The sequence below is a fragment of the Aythya marila genome (genome assembly GCF_965140915.1).
Source record: "Aythya marila genome assembly, chromosome: 3".
NCBI lineage: Eukaryota > Metazoa > Chordata > Aves > Anseriformes > Anatidae > Aythya > Aythya marila.
In genome coordinates this window covers 25,924,137-25,947,348 of record NC_139044.1, presented here as the reverse complement: position 1 = coordinate 25,947,348, position 23,212 = coordinate 25,924,137, and the positions used below count along the sequence as shown (strand labels likewise).

The 23,212-nt window shown below is 36.3% G+C and overlaps 1 protein-coding gene across 13 annotated transcripts in view; it reads right to left on the bottom strand.

Annotated features, from left to right (window-relative positions):
* The window catches only part of RYR2 (ryanodine receptor 2), a 413,797-nt gene that overhangs the window by 152,988 nt on the left and 237,597 nt on the right, over positions 1–23,212 (bottom strand). For all 13 annotated transcript variants that reach the window (XR_014317119.1, XR_014317120.1, XM_082756062.1 and 10 more), the window contains 4 exons: positions 22,807–22,910; positions 15,604–15,687; positions 11,186–11,345; positions 1,185–1,332 (listed from right to left, as the gene is read on the bottom strand). Coding sequence is in view for 11 of the 13 variants with exons in the window: in XM_082756062.1 (XP_082612188.1) it covers positions 1,185–1,332; positions 11,186–11,345; positions 15,604–15,687; positions 22,807–22,910 (496 nt within the window). In the remaining 2 variants the exon portion in view is untranslated. The remainder of the gene's footprint in view (positions 1–1,184; positions 1,333–11,185; positions 11,346–15,603; positions 15,688–22,806; positions 22,911–23,212) is intronic.

Genomic DNA, 23,212 nt, shown 5'->3' with positions numbered 1-23,212 from the left:
CAACTCACCTTCTCAGAACCATGCAGAAGTCATACTCTCTCTATGCAGTACCTCTTTCCCACAGCAGGAGGGGAGTGGGAAAAATTAATCAGTCTTAAACCCTACAGACTAAACAAAAGCAGATTTAACAGAGACCATGGTGTTTTGCCACTAGCACAATCTACTCTACACAGCAACAGATTATTTTGCCTGTTCAGCAATCCATCCCTGTTACACATTCATGGTATCAGTTTAAAAATGTAGCCACTCATAAAAACTGAATCAAACTATAGATGCTGAAAACACTGCCCTACATATCAATAAAATATTCAGACTAGCAATGGTGCAATTGCAATCAAAACATTGCTAGGAAATGAGTTGAAGTTTAATTACAGTCTACTGAACTTTGAACACCTAAGAAAATAACAGAGGCTTAAATGCTCTAACAGATTGTCTAATTCAACAGTTTTTCAGTTTGAAAACAGAGAGATTTGGTTTATATGCATGTCTTTGAAAATGTCATCTTTTAGTTTTATGTATTTAAATAGAGGATTGTATGCTAACTGCAGAATCTTTCTTTAACTATTTGAAGTTAAAACTGCAAGAACATAAAATTCACTTCTACTGAGCTTACATATATTTTTTCTTAGCAATTTTGCTATTCTGTTGTGAAATAACAATGATAGTACTAATCAAAATATTTTAATTTAAAAATGATTTTGGATTGGGGCACTTCAAATATTTGTGCATATATTTAAAATGCAAGGATACATTTTATTCCCTGGTATAAGACCAAGATGATATATATGTCTTCTTGATTTTTTGTATTTTAGGGTTATGTCTTGTAGCATTCACAATCCTGATTTAAATTATTGAAATTATTTATTCACCTTAAATGTCAAAAACAAGGAAAAAGTAGTGAAAAAAAAAAAGTGTATGAATTACAAAAATTGTAATTACAAAAATGTGACACAAAATGAAACGTTTCAAAATTTTTTCATTCATTTGAGGCTACTGGAGGAGAAAAGGAAACCATAAGGAATGTAAAGTCAAAGGGTTATATAACAACATAATACATATAAAAGGGCCTATTAGTTTTGAAGGTACTCTAACTGTTTAGGTTGTTTTACTGGACCAACAAATCAAGCAGTGAAGTGGAACAGTCTTTTAATTTCGAGAGAGAGCGAGACAACAAAATTGTTTACCATGATCTTGGTCAGGAGCTTCCAGGTTGTAGCCATAGCCTAAAAGGGTACGAACTGCTTCACGAAGGCTGTCTTTGTTTGACTTCTTTGTCCGATCATCCAAAAGAGCATAAGGTACAAGGCGAGGATTTCGTCGATTTTTTACATCCTGTAAAAGTATGAAGAATCGAATTCCGTTTCAGAAGCCATACTTTCTCTTAAAGATAAATTGTGCTGTAGCAATAGTATAAGATTTACTACTTATACCAACTGAAATCATGGAATCATAAACACAGCAAGGATTCTAAAAAGTTGATGTGACCTAGAAACTAGTAACAGTGATCTACTTAAAAAAAAAAAAAAAAAAAAAAAAACGTAATACACAAATAAAGGAATCTGCATAGCTTATGCCCACGTTTCTATCAAATAATTTGCTGAAATTTGATTAAAAATCAATTACTATTATTATTATTAATCAAAGCAAACAACAAGAACACAGACAAACGTGAAGAGTTTGACTGAAAAGTCAAAGGGATGGTCTTTTGTTCACTCTTTATGAAGCAGCTACCACAGGAAGCTAGTGTATAACTAAAGCACAAAGATAACATTGTAGCACAAGTATATAGGTTGGGGTTTTTTGGTTATAGAACTAAACAAGATATAAACAACAACAAACAAGATATAAACAACAACAAAAAGGTCAACAAGATATAAACAAAATGAACAAGAACAAGACACTGCCAATAAAAATATCAATAAACATACTTAATACCAATTAATAAATAATAAAACAGATCATAAATCTATGCCTTTCTATATAAAATACTTTAAAAGTTATTTTTTCCAAAATAAAGGTTCTTGTAAGGATATAACTAATGTGATTATGTGCTGCAGAATTTTTGTAATAGGAAATTAATGTAACCTCACCCACTGAAATTAACACCTTGGTATGCATTGAACTTTGCATTTTAGGTTTATTAATGTTAAATTTATTAGATTTTACTCTAGTCCAAAATTTTCTTATTTTAAAGCATTGTTTAACTGGATTACTTACATGACTTACAAAATTTTAGTAACTAATTGAATTGTTTACTTGTCTACATTTTCTTCTTTTGTCCTGAGAGAAACCATGCAAATAACTCTCCATGTTATTCCTAATATCTCTATTTTTTTTTTAATTATTTTTAAAAATTAGACATATCAAAAACTATTGTTGTTTGGATACAAATTCCAAAGATAGAGGCATTTTGTGTTTAAATTATTAAGAAGTGCAAAAATAGCTTCCATTACTTTAGAAAAGAGCAAATATTTTAGAAAAGTATCTTGCTTTTTTTTTTTTTCATAGCATTGCAGTTCCACTGTTAAGAATGTATGTAGTTTTTACTCTATATGTTTTTGCAGTCAGAAAAGAAATGGCATACCCATTCTGACAAATTCCTGCAGGCACTTTTAATGCAGGGCTATCTGCCTTTGGGCTCATCACAATGAGCAAACACTAAAGTGCAGTTATTAACCAGTGCTTTGTGAAATCTGGTCCTATCAATGAATTTCCTTCTAAAAAAAATAAACTTTACTGGACAGGCATTACCTGTGAGCTAGAATGGCTAACAAAAATATAAAAATAACACATTGCTGGTGACACTAAGTACTATACCATATCAGCTCTAGTTATATTCAGTGGGATGGCCAATGTCAGGGTAAACACAGAAATCATTTGAGGGGCTCTCTTTCCATACTTATTCAAAACACTTTCGAACTGACATTCAGTAGATCTGGAAAAAGGCTGCTACTGAAATGGACCAAAAATGTACTGAAAAAACTGTTACAAGGAATTATTACTTCTTTGATAAAAAGTGAAAAAAATAAAATTATGTGAAAATATTCACATTAACACCAGAGATGAAACACCATGGTTTAAAATTATTTGTCTTCTAAAAGGCATAAAAGGAGAAATATTTTCCTCTGAAATGCTGCTTGTCCAAAAGGACGTGATGAAACATTTTCTTTAAAAAAATGAATCAGAAATAACTGGAATAACAGTTAACTTCTTATAAGAAGTGTAACTTCTCATCCATAATATTAATTACAGTTAGGCTAATGACCTGGTAATTGCATTAACGTACATTAATATATGGGCAATCAGCACGTAACGATATATGATAATATCTAGAATATGAATTCCTTTAGAAATGCATAAGCACACAGTTACAGTATAAAAAAAAAAAGGCATAAAAAATATAAAACAAACTCAGATTTATAGATTACTTAGGTCTAAGTTTATGTAACATTGTGACCTTATTTGCTAATTCACAACTGTGGCTACTTCTTGAAGTATGAATAAGAGTAGGGATTTTTCTTTTAATAGTTTTGTTCTTTATTTCCTGTTATTTGTCTATCTAAATTTTGAATGTTATACTTATTGCTGACTTAAGAACTGTTATTGCTATACTCATCATAAGATTTGGTACTTATAATCTTCCAAACCTCTGCGGTTTAAGCGTAGGAAATCAAAAGAATGTTCCTACACAGAAACCAAGTTTTGCACAGCCACAGTCAAGTCAGTTAGAGAGCTGATTAGCTAAGAGTGGTAATTTTTATTAACTATATTCGCAATTTGTACATAGACTTAATTATTTTTATTCACTACAGAAAAGTTACTGTTTTGAAATGTACTGTGGACTTTTAAGAGATGGAAAACAGCTTGATTTTCTTTATATATTTTTTTTCTCTCCAGAATTTACCAGGTTTGACAGTCTAATGCTTCATCAGAAGACTGTTTTGTATAGTGTTTGTCTGGTAAAGTACTTGTTCACTAAGTCATATGAAATAAAATAAATAAAAAACAACAGAAACCCTTAAGCTTGCTGACAAAATTCTGTTTCAAATGGTTTGAACTGAGTAACACACATGAAGTTTATATAATTGTTTGGTTTTGAATTCAGAACCTATAATATCACAGTAAAAGAAAATAAAGAAAGAAGCCTAGATATTTTATTACACAACTTTGTTTCTATTGAGTACAACACAAACACCACATACGGTTCTTTACAATTGAATTTGGAGTAAAGTAAAAGAAAGCATTGTAGCCAGGAGAAGTCAGTATTACAATATACAATGTATACAACAGATTTAGTTGTATTACAGAAAATAGAATGGTTTGGATTGGAAGGGACCATTAAAGACCATCTGGTCCATCCCTCACCTCCCCCCCCCCACATTAATTACAATTATTGTATTTACAGTAATTGGATTACCACACGTGTAGTTATTTGTAGAGTACATGTGAAATACGTAGTATTAAGTCAACATTGACACCAAGCAAATATAATTCTTAATAGTTGAAAAAAGAACTACAGAAAAATATACCCAAACACACACCAACACTTATCAAGGAACCTTTTAATTACAAGTAATGAATGCTACTACAGAATAATTCACAGAGGAAATACAACGGGAACTATAGAACTGTATTAATTCATTCAGTGAATATGAGTATGTGATACGTAGATAATTCATTTAGTACAAACTGCAGCTTTCATAGACAGATGTCATGGAAGAGTAAGATAGAAAGAGGAATGTCCATAACGTCTACAGCAGCAGAGAATACCAGTCAAACTGTAAGCAACTCTAACAGAATAATCTGTTAAAAGTGTGCATAACAATGTTGTATTCTTCAGAAGTAATTCAGTAAGAACAACAACAAAAAAAAGCCTTATATAAACCTCTGAAAACCATCTGAAATGATAAAGAACAATATAGTTTTCAGAGCTATAAAAGTGATACTGCAAACCTATGTAGTCCTTGGCCTTCCCAAAGCTCTGAGAAGTTCAGGATCACCAGACTACCAGACTAAAAGGAACAAAAAACCACACATAAACACACACACACACACACACACAAAAATAAATAAATAAATAAATAAATAAATAAATAAAAAATAGTGCCTATCAAAGAGAAAGATAGGAAAACACTGAAAAATTAAAACATGGATTAGGAAGAGTGCACGATTGATTATAATAATTTAATGGCATTGTAAGTTTTGTGATCTAAAGTATTAGAGCTGTACAGATACATATTCTATGATTCTATGTAGTACCAAAATGACTTTGTTCTATTAACCAAAGCTGTTAAATGACAAGCATAAAGCCAATGTATTTCACCACATATTCAAGTGAGACAGATGTGCTGATGTTTTCCAAGCTTCATTTGCACCATTATAAACCCCCATTTCACAACTGTGAAAGGATTCTGTTTGCTGCTACGTCTGTGGATCTTGCAAATCCACAAAGATTTTTGAGCAACTGCCACTATAAATGCTACTGGTGAATTTGCCAGCAGTGCTGTCAGAAACTCGGCTCAGTGAGCCAATGTGTGAGGCATATACACTGAGCTGGATCATTTACGTATACCATAAATTTCTCATCTGGTTATCCAGAGGCTTAACTTTTCTATGTTTACCATACCTTTAACCATAAATCATCAATATAAAAAATTATTTCATAAGGTAAAAATAATTCTGAATTCATATTTAGTAGAAAGTCATTTCAAGCTCCTAGAGTCATTAGAATTGGAAAGCACACTACAGTCCTAACAAAGTTAAATTCTTGGCAATGTTAAAAAAACATATACTAAATGTAACCACCCATAGCAGAACTTGTGTTCCTAAACTGGCTTTCTAGCAGTTCGGTTCCATACTCAGAAGTACGTGTATGCTTAGAAGTATGCATACAGGTTCTACCATCTTCACTGAGGATTGTACACATACAGAATGTCTGGCAGAATGTGCTCTTACTGTAAATGGAAGGAATTAACATATCAATATAAAAAATGTAAAATGGAAAAGTGATGTAACAACACTATTTTTTTTTTTTTTTACAAGGACAAGATGCATCTTTCTATATACTTAATGACAAAATAATTGACAAGCTTTAAACTTGTCATTTTTTCCATACATCCGTATTTCCTCTGTCAGAACAGTGCCTCTCTTCATTGCAGCAGAAGACAGTCTGGGAAGACCAACTCCTAATCAAATAGTGATTATTATGCTACAAAATCTTAAAATCTTCAAATTCTACAAAATCTTAACATGTAAGAATCTGGCTTTAATACCACAGACTTATGTGCAATATATGCCAATTAGAACCAACACTGTATGCTAACACGCGAGTTCTGAACATTTTCCACTCTATTGTGAAGCTTTAGTCATGAATGCATCCTTTTATACTTCAATGCTATTTTGCAATTAGCTTGTTATGGAAAAACCCCTTTCAAAAAAACAAGTTTGGTAACTCAGAGAATTATGATAACACATTATGTCAAAATCTATACATGTAGAATACTTTTAAAAGCCCTCTCTCATAGCAGAAATGTGACTTTAATTGACTTACACCAAGGATATATTGCTCCTTTGTCTATATCTATTAGTCTTATCTGTCTTCAATCATTTATCAGTTCCCCAGTTCAGAGAAGACGAACTAGTAGGCAACCATTTTCTCCCTTAAAGGGACACTGTCAAGTACTTTTCATACTGATTTTGTGCTTGTTTTTCCACTTACCCTTGATATTTGATATGTTCTTGTAAGTATAATTTTGTATTTTCCTACCTGTTTTGTTCCTTCTGCTCCTTTCATGGAGCAACAAGCTACTCTGTCCTACTGAAAAATACTTACTTGTTTGTGATCAGTGTCATCACAGCTGTCAACACAGTTCTGGGAACAGGATTTATTAGTTAACTTGTGCTCCCTCTGCTGGCTGGCTGGTTGGCTCTGCAGCAGCAGAACAAAAATACTGTGTATAGTCACGCACAAACAGCAGCGATCACTTGTAAAGAAAAAAATCCTGACAAGCAGTGGTGGATTTAGAGGAAGAAAAAGTGTGGAACATGGAAGGCATTTTCCCAACAGATTATAACAAGAAAAAAAAAAAAAAAAAAAAAAAAGGTTATACATGAACTACTTGACAGTATCCCTTTAATTTTTCATATTTTATAATCCCAAAACCATGAAGCATTCATAATGGAATAGAACTTCTAGATCATCTAATCCATCCTACAGCAATGGTATGATTGCTGTTTATAATGTATTTCCCAGTCGTTACTTCATCTACTTTCAAACCTCTGTAAATTTCTTTCCCTTAGGAAACTATTTCACAGCTCTGTATGATCTGTTTAGAGTATTACACAGCAGAGCACCATGTCACTTTATTACAGTACTGTAACATGTCACAGTAATTTGATGGAATGAAAAAATGTAGCCCATGAAACAAATCCATTGTTGGAGACAAGCAAAAGCACACAGCAGCATGGACAACAGCTAGCAGCTTGCCATATGGTAAGTATGCCAATTGAATGAGAAGCATCTTTGCACTGCACCCAGAAAGGGGCAGCTTGCTCTTCTGCTCTCCTCTTTCAACTCTTAATGAATAGTATTTGTTATCTGAACATTGTATGCACTTTTGGAATTCAGTTGTCTGTCATTTCTACAGAAGAAAATAAAATTCCTTATTTTGAAAAGAGAAAAAGAATTGAATTAAGAGCAAATCAACGTCAACACCCAAAGCGTGCCTTCCACAGGACAAGCTTTTGGTGGTAAAGTTTTCAAGGACATCATCCATCCACTAACCCATAAATGAGACTAATGTAATTTGTCTGCTTAACATGGGGAGTAGAGAATACTGGTAATCTTGCCGATCTGCTTCCTGAAGTTCATGAACATTCCTGAGGTCTCAATGCTCTTTAACAACCTGAATATGTTGAAACCATAACTATGACACTGCTCACTCCACCACTGCATTACATTCTCAACAGCAGTGCACATTCAGCACAAAAAAGTCTTCAGTTGGAATGGATCAGACCCAACAAAATATTTGATTGTTTAAAGCAGAAGTATCCAAAACTACAAATTTGCAACCCCAGTTAAGGGGCTTTCCAACCAAAGTGTATCCAGCTTCATAGCCATTTAAACTTTTTATTTTTAAATTCTCTAGGCTCTTCTTTGCATGCCTATAATTGTCTTTGTCTTGGTAGGGAAGAACTATTCAATATTGATCATATACCTAAGCCCAGTCAAGATTCAGAGAAGGATTTCCTCTAAGCCTCTTTCAGAGGATGACCTGGTAGACAAAACCAGAACCTGATTCATGCTGTCTTCTTTAAGCATCTCACAAAACCGAAAAAAAAAAAAAAAAAAAAAGGGCTTATAATCTTAATTTAGTATTTATTAGGTCCAAGTGATACTGATACTCTCTCTGTACAACAATCAGTCCCTGGCCATCAAAAGGATTTAGATACCTGCACAGTTCAGTAATTACAAGCCTAAAGTGTTCAAAATTATACCTCTATCTTTCACAAATTTTCTCAACAACAGACAATTTGTAGTATCCAAGAGCAGATTTCATTTGCATGTTGAGCTCTGTCATCCAGTGAGCAGTGCAAGGAGTCTAGGAAAGGCCCAAGTTCCAGTCTAGCCTCCAAGACAGTAATTTAAGTCAGAGGATAAAACACAGACAGCTGACTAGTGAGTAGATAAAGTCCTCCTCTTTCTCTCTGCTCTCTTCCAGTGAGCCTCCACAATAGCACAGCATTTTTGGATTCCAATGGTAAAGTCAGTCTTACCTATGTACAGCACTAACAACTTAAGAAAGACTTCATGATTCTTCTGAAATTTAGTTGCAGTGTTTGATTTCAGGTGTTTACGTGCCTTAGTGCATTTGTCTAATGGTTTATTTATTTTTTTTAAACCAAAGCTGTAGCCTGGGAGCAGCTCTGCTATCTTTCAGGGACTATAATAAAACTCATAATTATTTATTATCACATGAAGGCTCTTCAAAAGCGGAATTTTCTACATCAACAGACACATCAAAACATATATACAGACTGTATAAATAACTTGTGTAAATGTAAAGGAGAAATCTTTTTTTCTCCATCACCCACTCCTGTTACATTCTTTTGTTTATTGTTACCAACCTAATAACACTTAAGAAATCTTTTAGCTACCTTTTTCACATTATATCACACTAATTCAGAAAACATGCAATTTAACTGAAAATTCACTCCAACAAATACAGCAAAATTATTTGTGCTTTTTCAAAGATGCACACATACACTGAGTAGGTTAAACTAGACTTAAGATCTAAGAAACCTTATTTACTACATATGTGGGTTTAAATTTTCCCAATGCTACTTAGAAATGTAGCAAACAGATGCATTTGATCCCAGTAATTTCTTAACTTCATCTTAATAAATAAAATCTGTTACTAAAATAAATTTAACTTTTGTTAGTGGTTCTACCAAAGCTGTAAAAATTTTCCTTCATTCATTTCAAATTCTCTGATTGGCAAGGCCCTGTATTGAAAATGTTTGGCTTCTGGGAGGAAAAAAAAAAAATACAGGAGGCGTAGTGTAAATTATTGAGTGCATTCTTTAATATATCAGAAATATTTCTTGGGAGAATCTTGAGACAGACAGACTCTCATTCTAGAGGCAAATTGTGCACTGCCTCCATAAACATAGGATTATAGCAGTGGGTTCAAAAATGAATTAATCTGCTCCCCCTAGCTGGCAACAGAGAAGAAAATCATCACTTCAAAACTTTTCCTGATTAATCAGAAATGTTAACAGCACTTCAAAGGGCCATCTTCTCTTATTTAAGGATGCAGTATTAGGGACAAATTTAGTCCTGTTGTAGGCAGAAAGCTGCACCAAGACTGCGTCTATATAGTAGGGTATATATGTGCCTTCAGTGTCTATATAGTAGGGGATACTATACATATTCCAGTCTGCAAACACAAGAATAGGTTCATAGTGTGCCTAGACCCAAATACAGAATGTAGATTTTTTAAACAGTTTACAAAGTACCTAAATGGTATCTTTATAGTAAGATACTTTAATGGACAATGCTTAAATGCTATATGGAATATAATTAGTTGCATAAATGTATTTTTGCCAGTATGTGATGAGTTGAAGCAAGTAACTTAAAATATATAAAATCATATTTCTTCTATGCAAGAGCTTTGCAAATAGAATGAGCTACAATCCTGTACAAAAACAAAACTTGAAACGTGCTGAACTGAAATACATAACTAGAACTTTTGTCAAAAATGAAAACACTCTTTGTAGGCAGGAAATAAAATGTACCTACAAAACAGTGTTTTTAATTTTTGAAAAAAATAAAAATAAAAAAAAAATGCCCAGCGCAAATCCATGAAAACTCATATTTTCTCCCAGAGGGTGGATTTTCCTAAAATTTCACTGTGATATGCTACCACACACTTATTAACAAAAGATAGGTTTCCCTATATAAAATTCAAAGGTAATCACAAAAAGAATAGAAAATATGACTCCTAAGGGAAAAGTGATACATAGTGGCTGTTTTGAAAAACAACAAATTATTCATTGTAATTACTCTACTGTTTGACTTTAAAAAAAAAAAAAAAAAGAGTGAAAACAAAGACCATGAGTTTTGCTGCTAACAATCCACCATGCTTAATTTTTATTCCACTCCAACACATTCTGACACCTACCATATAGCTTTCCTAATCATTGAAACAAGATAACAAGTAGGACTGGAACTTGGAGACTGGCTTAACTATTCTCAGTTGCTTAATGCCTTTGCCAGAAATATGTTAGTAAAGTACTTGCTAGAGTTTACATTCTATTTTTGCTGTATCAACAAAAACATCCAATTTCTAGGATTGCCAACATTTAAATGATACCCCTACTGAAAGTCAGTGATTACATTTCCTAAAATACTAAAACATTATCTTCCTGTATGCAATTTTCTCATGCTGAGATACAGATAGCATAAAAGAATATACGACCAACTTTTTTCCGCCGCTTATAAAAGAAGACTTGTATTGCTAGAAGATCTAGCAAAAGGATTGCTTTAATTACATATTTTTGCTCTCTTGACTGACAGACATTCATTTGATGCTTATTCCTGCTTTTGTGTACCAATTATTCTCATTTAACTGTGAAATATCTCAATAAATAAGTGCTTTCTTAAGTGACTGAAGTTAGCACTTACCTGCTGGATACCATAGGTCCAGCCTTGCCTGATACGGTCCCTTGCCCACACATTGTGAGCATTCTCTGCTAGTTTATCCACCACAGCTTCTTGAGAGGGGGTCAGTTTGATAAAACTCAGATCCATGGGAGCAGGCTTATACCCACTCAACAACTGGTAGCTGCCAAAGAAACACAGAACTTGCAGTTACTTGTCAGTAAGAAAAATAAATAATAACAGGATCTGCAAAGGAAAGAAGTGACAACTATGTAATAGTCTATAAAAATAATCTGTCTTATAGCATAAAGAATAATAACATACTGACATTTGATTTTTTTTTCAAACTAATTGCACCTTGATCAGGTTAAGTAGCTGTAGTAATGAAAGCTATACCAAATGAGCTGAACTAAAATGTTTCCAAAGTATTTTAGTACTTTCACATATTTAAAGTAGTAGATTAAGATGTGATCTATCTAAATACTTATATGAACACTATTATAATTAACTCTAAGCACTTCACAATAATTATTAGAGTTTAACTACTTCCTACTGATGAAAGAAAATATTTTCTTCCTTTTACATATAGGAATGTGAGACTGAACAGGTTAAATTAATTACTCAAGATCACACATGAAATCTGTTTATTGTAATTTTTTCTTTATAATACCTCATCCCTTAGTTAACCTTTAAATTTTAGAAGCAAATGCTTAAAACTTAAGCATGACTTCTGAAAAGTTCCCTCGTTATTTTTAGCACTCCTAAGAATGAAGTGTATTTTGCATTTATGAAGTTTCTCCCACAGAATTAATTATAGTCATCTCCCACATTGCTTATGACCAAGCTTTCTTCAATAAAGACTGTAACACATATGGTAATTGGTGCAGTATATCAGGACTACAACACTAAGGTGCACCATTGGGATCCACCCACACAAAACAACTCTAGCCCCAGTGTCTTCATAAGATAGAATGTAGGAGTCTTGCCTAGCATTTCTCTGTAAGAGGGAAGGGGATTTGATAGTTTTTCAATCTTTTGGAGTAGTATGCCAAGCATGTTAAAATAATAGTAACAGTACTATAATAATATTGGCAACAACAACGGAAAGTTCTTGGTCTGGTTAGCAGCTGAACTGTGCCCTCAATCAAATTAAAAAAAAAAATAAAAATGATAATACAGATCTGGTTGCAAATCTTTGATTCTTTGCAAGCAGGTTATTATGATTGCAAAGTACAAAACAACTGAATAATCATTCCAGTCCAGCACTTAAAGGTATGTAGAAGCGTAGTGTCTGCTGCTTTATGCGCATCTGGTGCATTGCCTTTTCAATCCAAAAGGGCTAATAAGGGGGGAGCCATAAACAAGAACATACAGAGACATAAACCTGCTAAGAGAGTCAATGATGACAACAAGCCTGGCCAATCTCACTAACTGGCAAGGAGACGAGTGTGAGAGACTATTTTCAGTCAGAGTATCTTGCTAAGGGCATTGCCAAACTGGGAATATAAGGAAAGAAGGAGACAAACACAGAAACAGGAAACCTGACAACATCCAGAAGCAAACCTAGTCACTACTGCTAACTGATGGACTATCAAGGCACTGAAGGCAAAATGGGGCTTTGCAACTCATCAGGATGTAACTTTTATGGTCCGGGATGTTGCACAGTGTCGGTGGGACATGTACCAACTGCTCAGGAAATGTACACGGGAAGATAAAGCAGGAAGAACAATGCAGGGGGTAGACAGAAAGTGGGAGCAATGTGTGTTGGTGACGAGGTGCTGGCCAAGGGCTGCAGAGCTCCTCCGTGAGGCAAGGCCATAGCTGCCCAGTGCCAAACACAGCCGGCTCCTATGGCCCCACGGCAGGTCACAATTGGGCCCAGCTACCACAGATGGGAGCCTAAGGAAAAGTGTAATTAAGAGCGGGTGAAACACTGAATGGCAGTGCATTCTTCCTTGTCACAATCCCCTGCATAACTGTTCTCCTGTGCTTAAAAAGGTAAAATAGCCATAGATATTTCTATGTAAGAGCAAGGTAAAAGGACCAGGTGTCTCAAAAGATGTTCATGTTTTTGTCTCAGAGGATATGTATACTTTATTTCAGGATGTAAACGGCTGTTCATGAAAGATAAGTATCAATGGATCCTTAAAAACAAATATATTCTGTGCGTACAAATTCATGTTCAAAAACTGTCAAGCTGCAGAGAGATGTTACCATTTGCAACAAGTAGCTACAGCCACAGCTCCTGTCTGGTCATCTGCTTGTCTCCACAAATCAGTAAAATGACTGGTCCTATCTTGCTCAGTATCTCTGGCGGTCTTACATTATAAATAGATTTAAAGAAGTAGGTAGAACAATCTGGAATAATTTTCAAGCTGAAAATTTAGCTGCTTTAATAGCACATTATCACTACCATACTGATCTGAAATGGATTTATAACAAGCTTTATGGCATCTTTGCTTGTACTATCACCTAAAGTTTAACAGAGAGTAGTAGAGGTATATTTTTTAATGATTTGAGTACATAGTCTGCTCTCTTGATTAAAGATTTCCAGCAGTCTATGTGAGTTGTTTTACAGGAAAAAAAAGTTAACTTTTTTCTTTTAATTCTGACTTTTTTTTACATACTGTAGAAATACTAAGTATTCAGAATTTCAGAGAGATATTTGCAAAGTAAAGGTTATTTAAGTTTGGATTGTTCAATAACCTAATGTAAAGTTATACCTGGAAAAAACTTTGTAAGAAAAAGAGAATTTACATCAGCAAAAACTGTATTTGCAGTGCACTTTAAACTATTGTTCAAACTGGTCCAAAAAAAGTACCTTTGTGAAGTTATGCTGTATTAGAAACCACAAATTTCTGGCACAAACTTAAGTTAAAAATTTGCTTTTCCCCAATCTGTAACCCATGGGGCTGTGATGCCAAAATTCTGTTAGAGTGACACAAATAGAAACTTGTTTTCTTAGAATTTTACAATATTATTTGTTATGACAGGATGGCAGAAAATAAAAAGGAGTTAAGAAAGACAAGAATATGCACAGTAGAGATGCAGAACTGCTTCGAAAGTAGAGCAGATGAGCTAATTGCATTCAAGTGATATCTATTGCTGTTATTTCTCATAACAGGATAAAGCTTCTGTGTCAGGCAGATGTAAGAACCATTAATACATTATCATGGGAAAGCTGACCAAGTGTTGGGATATGCATCTGTATCACCCACAGGAACAAACACAGGAAGTAAGATCTCTTCTCCCATCAAAACCTTAGATTCTTACACACTACCTCCTGTAACTCTTATGGATAAGGCTACTTAAACTGCAGAAGAACAATCCTTCTTCTCTTCTTCTCTCCAGGATAGTATCCCACACAAATCTCTCCAGGATTGTATCCCACACAAAAAAGCCTTACAAATACACACACATCTTGAAATTGCTTTTTTTTTTTTTTTTTTTTTGTATCCATTGTATATAAGGTATCAAAATTCTGACTTTGTATATATGGTTGGACCTCAGATACCCAAAGTTAAGAGTTTCATTAAGAGTTTCATTAAGAGTTTCAAAGTTAAGAGTTTCAGTGATATTAAGGTAACTCAGCACTGGTGGTACTAGCACTTAGTAGCTCTTAATAATAAGCAAGGAACTTGAATTTCTAATTTAAATTTTGGAATAACAGAAAAATCAGAAGTTTTCTTCTGTGACCTTTACTGTTCTACGCTTATTCACTTTTTAATCTCTTTTATCCTAAGCTAGACAAGCTTAAAAATCATGACCTCAAGCATATAGTGTTGTCATATGCTTATCACCAAGTGTAGTTCCATTGCTTTCAGCTATGTTAATGTTCGCAAATTTTTCATTCCCAAGGAAGAAGCCATGGCACATTGGCTGGACAATGAGAGCTTGTTTCAAAGCTGCAGAAGTGCAGGCTACTATACCAGTCCTAGCAATCTTCTTGCCAACCTTGATCACGCGGGAAGAAACGAGGCAGCTATACTACTTCTGTAGAGGTTGTCACTATATGGCCATTCTATGACTTTCAAAAGGGTTGAAAGTAGCATATAAAAATGTATGGATGAGTTTGTCATAAAAATCCCATGAAAAGTTGCTACAGTAGACTCTAAAAAAAAACTTTGTAATGATGCATTGAAAGCCAGGCATTTCAATATATCACACAAAAACTTTGTCTACACATCAGATCACAAATATCTAAATGTAAAAGTGTAGATGAAGGTATGTGTAAATTTCTTAAAATTCATAGGCATGAATGTATAGTATAAGTATCAGTAAAACCAGCAATATAATATCAAATTATTATAACAACATCCTACCTAACTATATTATACTAATTATACTAGTATACTATTATACTATATTATACTATATTATACTATATTAACTATTATAACTCATCCTACCTAACAAAAAGATGCATTTGAATTTCAACTTACTTCTTTGGAAGTTTCATTTTTTTCACTTTTTCTTCAGCATGTTCATCAGCAATTCCAACATGGCAGCCTAATGCCAGCAGGGTTCTGGAACACAGGAATCAGAGATAAAATTACTGCCAGTATTTCTATACTGAATTGTTCCTAGGTATATAAACAGCACCACACAACAAACAAATGAGACCTATGGGAATGACAACAGTGTAGAACAGAGAGATCAACACCACTTTTTTTTGGTATATGTAATAAGCTTTATGGTGACATTAAGAAAATGCCACAAGATGTTCCTAAACAGTTTAGTAAAAATATGAGTGGACTACTTCAAAATGGAACTATCATATCATTTATTTCTTCTGTGTGGGGCATCAGCTGAAAGATTACCTGCAGTTGAAATATATTTTTCTGCTTCCTATACCTATTTCTATGGCTTATATACCCATTCATACTGCTGTATATCAAAACCTTTTTTCTGCTATGTCATGGTTCTTCTGTTGTGGTTTTGGATAGGATGAAGTTAACATTCTTTGTGAAGTCTTGTGTGATGCTGTGTTTTGGATTTTTGATGAAAATGGTGTTGATAGCACACCAATGTTTTTGTTTGTTGCAGAGCAGCGCTTACACAGAAACAAGGACTTTTCTGCTTCTCCTGCTGCCTTGCCAGAAGGGGGCCTGAGGGTGGGGGGTCAGCTAGGGCAGCTGTCACAAACTGACCAAAGGGGTAATAAAGGCTTGGCAATAGAGGCTTCAGGAGAGGGCGAGGAGGTGGGGGATGGTTGGAGAGATGGCATTTGTCTTTCCAAGAAACCATTAGGCATGATGAGTCCTGCTTTTCTGGAAGTGCCTTAACACCTGCCTGCCAATAGGAAGTAGCAAATGAATTCCTTGCTTTGCTTGTGCGTGCAGCTTTTGCTTTATCTGGTAAACTGTTTTTATCTCAACCCATGAATTCTCACAGTTTTACCTTCCCAATTCTCTCCCCACTCCAGCTAAGGAGAGTGAGTGAGTGACTGCATGCTACTTAGCTGCCTGCCAGGGCTAATCCACAACACTCCTAAACTGAAGAAAGGAGAAAAGGCAGGAAACATCACCTGTTACCTTTAAAATGTGCCTTCTTTAGGCTGTTACTCAGATTTTAATTGTATTTGGATTTTGTTAGGCTACACTACTAAAGAGAGGGTTGACAACAGAATACACTATAAGCATTAGACCAAAACAGCCATCACAATGCTCAGAATGGATGCTACACATCGATCCACTTTCAGACTAGAAACAGGGTGCTGTGGACCACAGGGCTTCTACCACAGAGCCACTGACCTAGGTAAGATATTCTAGCCTGACCCTGTAAGATAAGGCTTATTTCAGAAAACAGTTACTATATGACCTCAAAACAGGGTTGACAATATTAATTAGCTTTCTCATAACTTCAAACTCCCTCCTTTCCATACATTCATGTTATCCAGCAGTGTATTTCTTAAATCTCATTCATCTTGAGGATTTATATCAAGATCCATCTTGATCTGTAACTCATCAATTATTTGTTCCTGCTCTTAATTTCAGTACTGGGTTATCAAGTCTTAGCTTCTTTAACCTAGGTGCACTACTAAAATATTAACAGTAAAATGAAAATAAACACTGGGTAAAAGTTAATAGGACAATTTGGTGTCAGATCAGAAGTTTCTCAAAAGCTGAATTCTTTGACTGGTTACACAAGAGAAATCACACCTGCAAAGCTTGGACTCCAGTCCCAGTTTTAACAATGTTGAAGGAAGCTACAATACAAGGTTTTTATTTGTTCTTGTCTCTATATAAAAACAATATTTTCTGGTCTTTTTCTAACTATATTTATTGCTCTTGAATTGACTGGGAAAAAAATGAGCATAAATACTGCACTAGGCATATATCTCTCGGCAGATGAATCATATGTTTCAAGGAGATTTTTAAAGTGGATTTTTAGTGCTAGCTATGTGAAGTAAGCCCTTTTTTACGGTCTGTGAATCCCAACTTAAAATTACATAGTTAAATCAAACACCAGGAAATCAACATGTGGTGGCTACCTCCTGCAAAACACATAATTTGTTAAAAATGTTCCATGCAGATATATTTCAATTGGCATAAACCATACCTGATTCCCATACAGTTATCACCAGCATAAGCAATAGAACCTGTCTAACAGGGGAAAGCAGTACAGAGGAGCTAAGCCCCACTAACCCTAATTTTCTTTTAATGCAAGACAAGAAATTGAACCCTACTTTATCTCCAGCTGGACAGAGCAAATTCAAGTCAGAGAGTCACAGCAGGATTAAAAGGCATCTGGGCCCCATGAGTCAGATTTTAATCACACCTCTGGTTAACTGTTGAGGCTGAATCATCAATACTGGTGCAACATGAAAGACCCCCGCAGCACTTCAGAGCTAAACAAGAAAACCAGAAGTGCTTAAAGGAGTCTTTTTAATGCAGCCCTTGGCATAATTTTGATACATATAGTTATCACACACACAACTGAGTAAATAGGTAGATATGGGCAATTCAGCCATAAAATAGGAAGCATCAAAACAGAATAAAATATCAAGCTACACAATAAATATAATAATGTGAAGAAACAATATGAGCAAGCATATTTCAGACGAATGACATTTTCAGAGGTAACTCATTCCTGAATCTTGACATATTCACATTTCATATATCATTTTTATACTTCATAAAAATATTCAATCATACTGAAAAATATACCGAGATCTCAAGATATTGAAATATTGCGTCAGATAATGTGACTCAGAACTTTCTTGGTTTTTGCCTCTCATCTAATACAGCTGACAGCAAAATTTGCAACAAACCAACAACAAAAAACAATTACAGTAAAGAGTTAATTCTTGATGCCTTGCAACACCTTCAAGAATGAAGTACACAGTTTGGAGCAAATTTTAATGACTATAGTGTGTAGCTGATTAGAGGAAGTTTTAAAAGAACATTCTCTCTTCTCCACTGCCTGTTGTTGAAGTTGACTGCTAGTAAATATGAAATAGCAAGTAAAGAACCACTAGCTTACAATTCGAGTCATCACAACATGCACTACATCGAGTCATCACAATCATGCATTATTTAGAATGGGTTAGTGGACTAACTTTTTCAACTTTGCAGGCTTGCGGAAACAAAATGACCATGACGCTCATTTCCTAGTCCCTGAACAGTAGACATCTACATGACAAATACAACACGATACTGCAAAATTAGAACTGCATGCTTCAGAAAAACAGGCACTAATACAACAACACGAAGACTAAACTCAGTAAACCATATGAATTTTGAGATTCACAGAAAGCTTTATGTTTTGGATACTATCCATTTAATAAAAAGGCTCTCTCGATATTAAGTTAAAAAAAAATACTAAAATAGAAGAAATCCCTAATTTATATGTTTATACAGCCAAATAGGTTTATACAGTCAGGGCTGGATTATATAACCACTAGTCCTGAACCAGTAATGTTGTAAGGAATACTAAAATTTGTTTAATATTTAGTGAAACATTATGAGTGTACATTTATAAAATAATACTGAGGGTATTATTTTAATGATAAGCCTGAGTCATATTATATAGATTAATCCAGCAAAAGATGCATCTGTAGGAAAAGTTGATGATAGGTTCAAAAATGGAAAAGAAGCAGCTATTCCGGATTCGTAGCACATTAATGTGTTGAAAGGAGCCTAAAAATTTCCTTGTAATTCTAGTACCTTGCTGAAGAAAAATTTGAATTTACTTTCTTGCCTCCAAAGGAGTTCAAGTTCTCTCTGAATGAAATTTATCTCTGAATTATCACATGCATAAAGTCATCTTTATTAATGCTATGTACAAGTGAACGCAACAATATTTTACCATGAAATAAAATTTCAATAGATTGCAAATAGGATTCACTGAAGAATCATATACATATTAGTTTTGAGAACTATTTTTACATGCTGGTAATATAATGGAAAAAATATGTGAGAAAATACTTTGGCTAATAGATTTCCAATGCATTCACGGAAAAGTAAGAATTCACATCTGCTTGACTGACAAAGCTGAGCTAAGAAATTGCCTCTTTGTAAGTCAGATAACTAGATTAATTGAACACACCCATTAACATCCCACTGAAATTTTCTAGCATTCCAACTGGAAAGCTGCCATGAAATTCACACATCTAACAGCCCATCCACAATGCATACTACTGCTTTATGGCAACATGCACAGATACAGAAATAACTTATTGTTAGTCATGTCCGGAAATATCTATCAGTTGGCAAAGTATGCTTCATCAACAGAGAAAATTAAAACTAATTACAGAATCACAGAATCACAGAATTTTCTAGGTTGGAAGAGACCAACCTAGATCATCGAGTCCAACCTCTGACCTAACGCTAACAGTCCCCACTAAACCATTTCCCTAAGCTCTACATCTAAACGTCTTTTGAAGACTTCCAGGGATGGTGACTCCACCACTTCCCTGGGCAGCCTGTTCCAGTGCCTCGCAACCCTTTCAGTGAAGAAGTTCTTCCTAACATCTAACCTAAAACTCCCCTGGCTCAACTTAAGCCCATTCCCCCTCGTCCTGTCACCAGGCACGTGGGAGAACAGGCCAACCCCCACATCACTACAGCCTCCCTTGAAGTACCCATAGAGAGCGATAAGGTCGCCCCGAGCCTCCTCTTCTCCAGGCTGAACAAGCCCAGCTCCCTCAGCCGCTCCTCGTAGGACTTGTTCTCCAGGCCCCTCACCAGCTTTGTCGCCCTTCTCTGCACCCGCTCAAGCACCTCCATGTCCTTCTTGTAGCGAGGGGCCCAAAACTGAACACAGTACTCGAGGTGCGGCCTCACCAGAGCTGAGTACAGGGGGACGATCACCTCCCTAGCCCTGCTGGTCACACTGTTCCTGATACAAGCCAGGATGCCGTTGGCCTTCTTGGCCACCTGAGCACACTGCTGGCTCATATTCAGCCGACTATCCACCATCACTCCCAGGTCCTTCTCTGCCTGGCAGCTTTCCAACCATTCCTCTCCCAGCCTGTAGCTCTGCTTGGGGTTATTGCGCCCCAGGTGCAGGACCCGGCACTTGGCCTTGTTGAACTTCATGCAGTTGACCTCAGCCCATCGGTGCAGCCTATCCAGATCCTCCTGCAGAGCTTTCCTACCCTCAAGCAGATCGACACACGCACCTAACTTGGTGTCATCTGCGAACTTACTGAGGGTGCACTCGATGCCCTCGTCCAGATCATCGATGAAGATATTAAAGAGGACCGGCCCCAGCACCGAGCCCTGGGGGACGCCACTAGTGACTGGCCTCCAACTGGACTTGGCTCCATTCACCACGACTCTTTGGGCCCGGCTATCCAGCCAGTTTCTAACCCAACGAAGCGTGCGCCAGTCCAAGCCAAGAGCAGCCAGTTTCTTGAGGAGAATGCTGTGGGAGACAGTGTCAAAAGCCTTGCTGAAGTCAAGGTAGACCACATCCACAGCCTTTCCCTCGTCCACCCAGCGCGTCACTTTGTCATAGAAGGAGATCAGGTTCGTCAGGCATGACCTGCCTTTCATAAACCCATGCTGACTGGGCCTGATCGCCTGCTTCCCCTGCAAGTGCTGCATGATGACTCTCAGGAGGATCTGCTCCATGAGCTTTCCTGGCACTGAGGTCAAACTGACAGGCCTGTAGTTTCCCGGGTCTGCCCTCCGGCCCTTCTTGTATATGGGTGTCACATTTGCTAGCCGCCAGTCGATTGGGACCTCCCCCGATAGCCAGGACTGCTGATAAATGATGGATAGTGGCTTGGCCAGCTCCTCTGCCAGTTCCCTCAGTACCCTTGGGTGGATCCCATCCGGCCCCATCGACTTGTGCACATCTAAGTGCCGTAGCAGGTCACCAACCAGTTCTTCATGGATAGTGAGGGCCACATCCTGCTCCCCATCCCCTTCCACCAGCTCAGGGTACTGAGTATCCAGAGAACATCCGGTATTGCCGCTAAAGACTGAGGCAAAGAAGGCATTGAGCACCTCCGCCTTTTCCTCATCTCTTGTAACTAAGTTTCCCCTCGCATCCAGTAAAGGATGGAGATTCTCCTTAGTCCTCCTTTTTGTGTTGATGTATTTATAGAAACGTTTTTTGTTATCTTTAACGGCAGTAGCCAGATTGAGCTCCAGATGAGCTTTGGCCTTCCTAATTTTGTCCCTGCACAGCCTCGCTACTTCTTTAAAGTCCTCCTTAGTGGCCTGCCCACTTTTCCAAAGCTTATAAACCCTCTTTTTCCTCCTAAGATCAAGCCACAATTCTCTGTTGAGCCAGGCCGGTCTTCTTCCCCGCCAGCTCGTCTTTGGGCACGTGGGGACAGACCGTTCCTGCGCCATTAAGACTTCCCTCTTGAAGAGCGCCCAGCCTTCCTGGACTCCTCTGCCCTTCAGAACCGCCTCCCAAGGGACTCCACCAACCAGTGTCCTGAGCAGCTCAAAGTCAGCCCTCCGAAAGTCCAATACAGCGGTTTTACTGGTCCCCTTCCTGGCCTCGCCAAGAATAGTGAACTCCACCATTGCGTGGTCACTCTGCCCAAGACAGCTCCCGACAATCACGTCCTCCACCAGTCCTTCTCTGTTTGTGAAGAGAAGGTCTAGCGGGGCACCACCCCTGGTAGGTTCACTAACCAGCTGCGTCAGGAAGCTATCTTCCACACTCTCCAGAAACCTCCTAGACTGCTTTCTCAGGGCTGTGTTGTGCTTCCAGGATATGTCAGGGAAGTTGAACTAAACAATTAAACTAAATGGAAGTAAAACAAACAAGAAATAAAAGAGATTTTTCAAAGTTTGGATCTATTTCTCCTTTCTCCAAGCTAGACAAAATCTGCTGGAGTTTCCATTTCATAATCAGCACTACCACAATAACATAACAATTTATGAAATGAAAAAGAAAGGCTTATCACTATGTATTTGCACTAACATGAGCTAACTTGTGTTACTTACACTCTTTTGTTACTTACACAGGCTAAAACTTCCATAGACATTGAAAGAGAATTTATCAAAGCCATTTTCAGTGCCAACCACATCATTCATTGATGGATCTGACTCTCATTTTCGTGTTACTGCCATCACCCAGCATGAAACACCACATGTCAAATTATAATTCTGGAAACTGCAACTCCTTAGGTTTGAGGAAATGCTTACTGTAAGCTTTAGAAGTTTGAAGCAACTTACTTCAATGTTTCAAGTGACATTTGCAGGTTATAATTTCTCTCCTGCTCTGGCAATTTTGAAAATTCCACTAAGCATGGGTGCTGTCTTTTGTTGTCATCTCTAACCTGAAAAGACAGTAAAGAAATAAATTTAGCATGTCTTAAAAACTAGCTGAAATTTAAAAACAGTTCAAAACACAAAGTACTTCAGTATGATCTCATCAGCATTATGCAAACTGAAAAGCACTTCAAAAACGAAAAAGTCTGTATTTTCAGACTATTTCTCATAGTATAAGCATTCTGTTCAGGTAAGGCAAGATTTGTATTTGCAAGTCGATCTCAAGTGGAACACATGTTGACTTGTACATATCATCATACAAGGGTTCACAACAAATAACGGAATTTCAAAAATAGCTCAATTCATTATG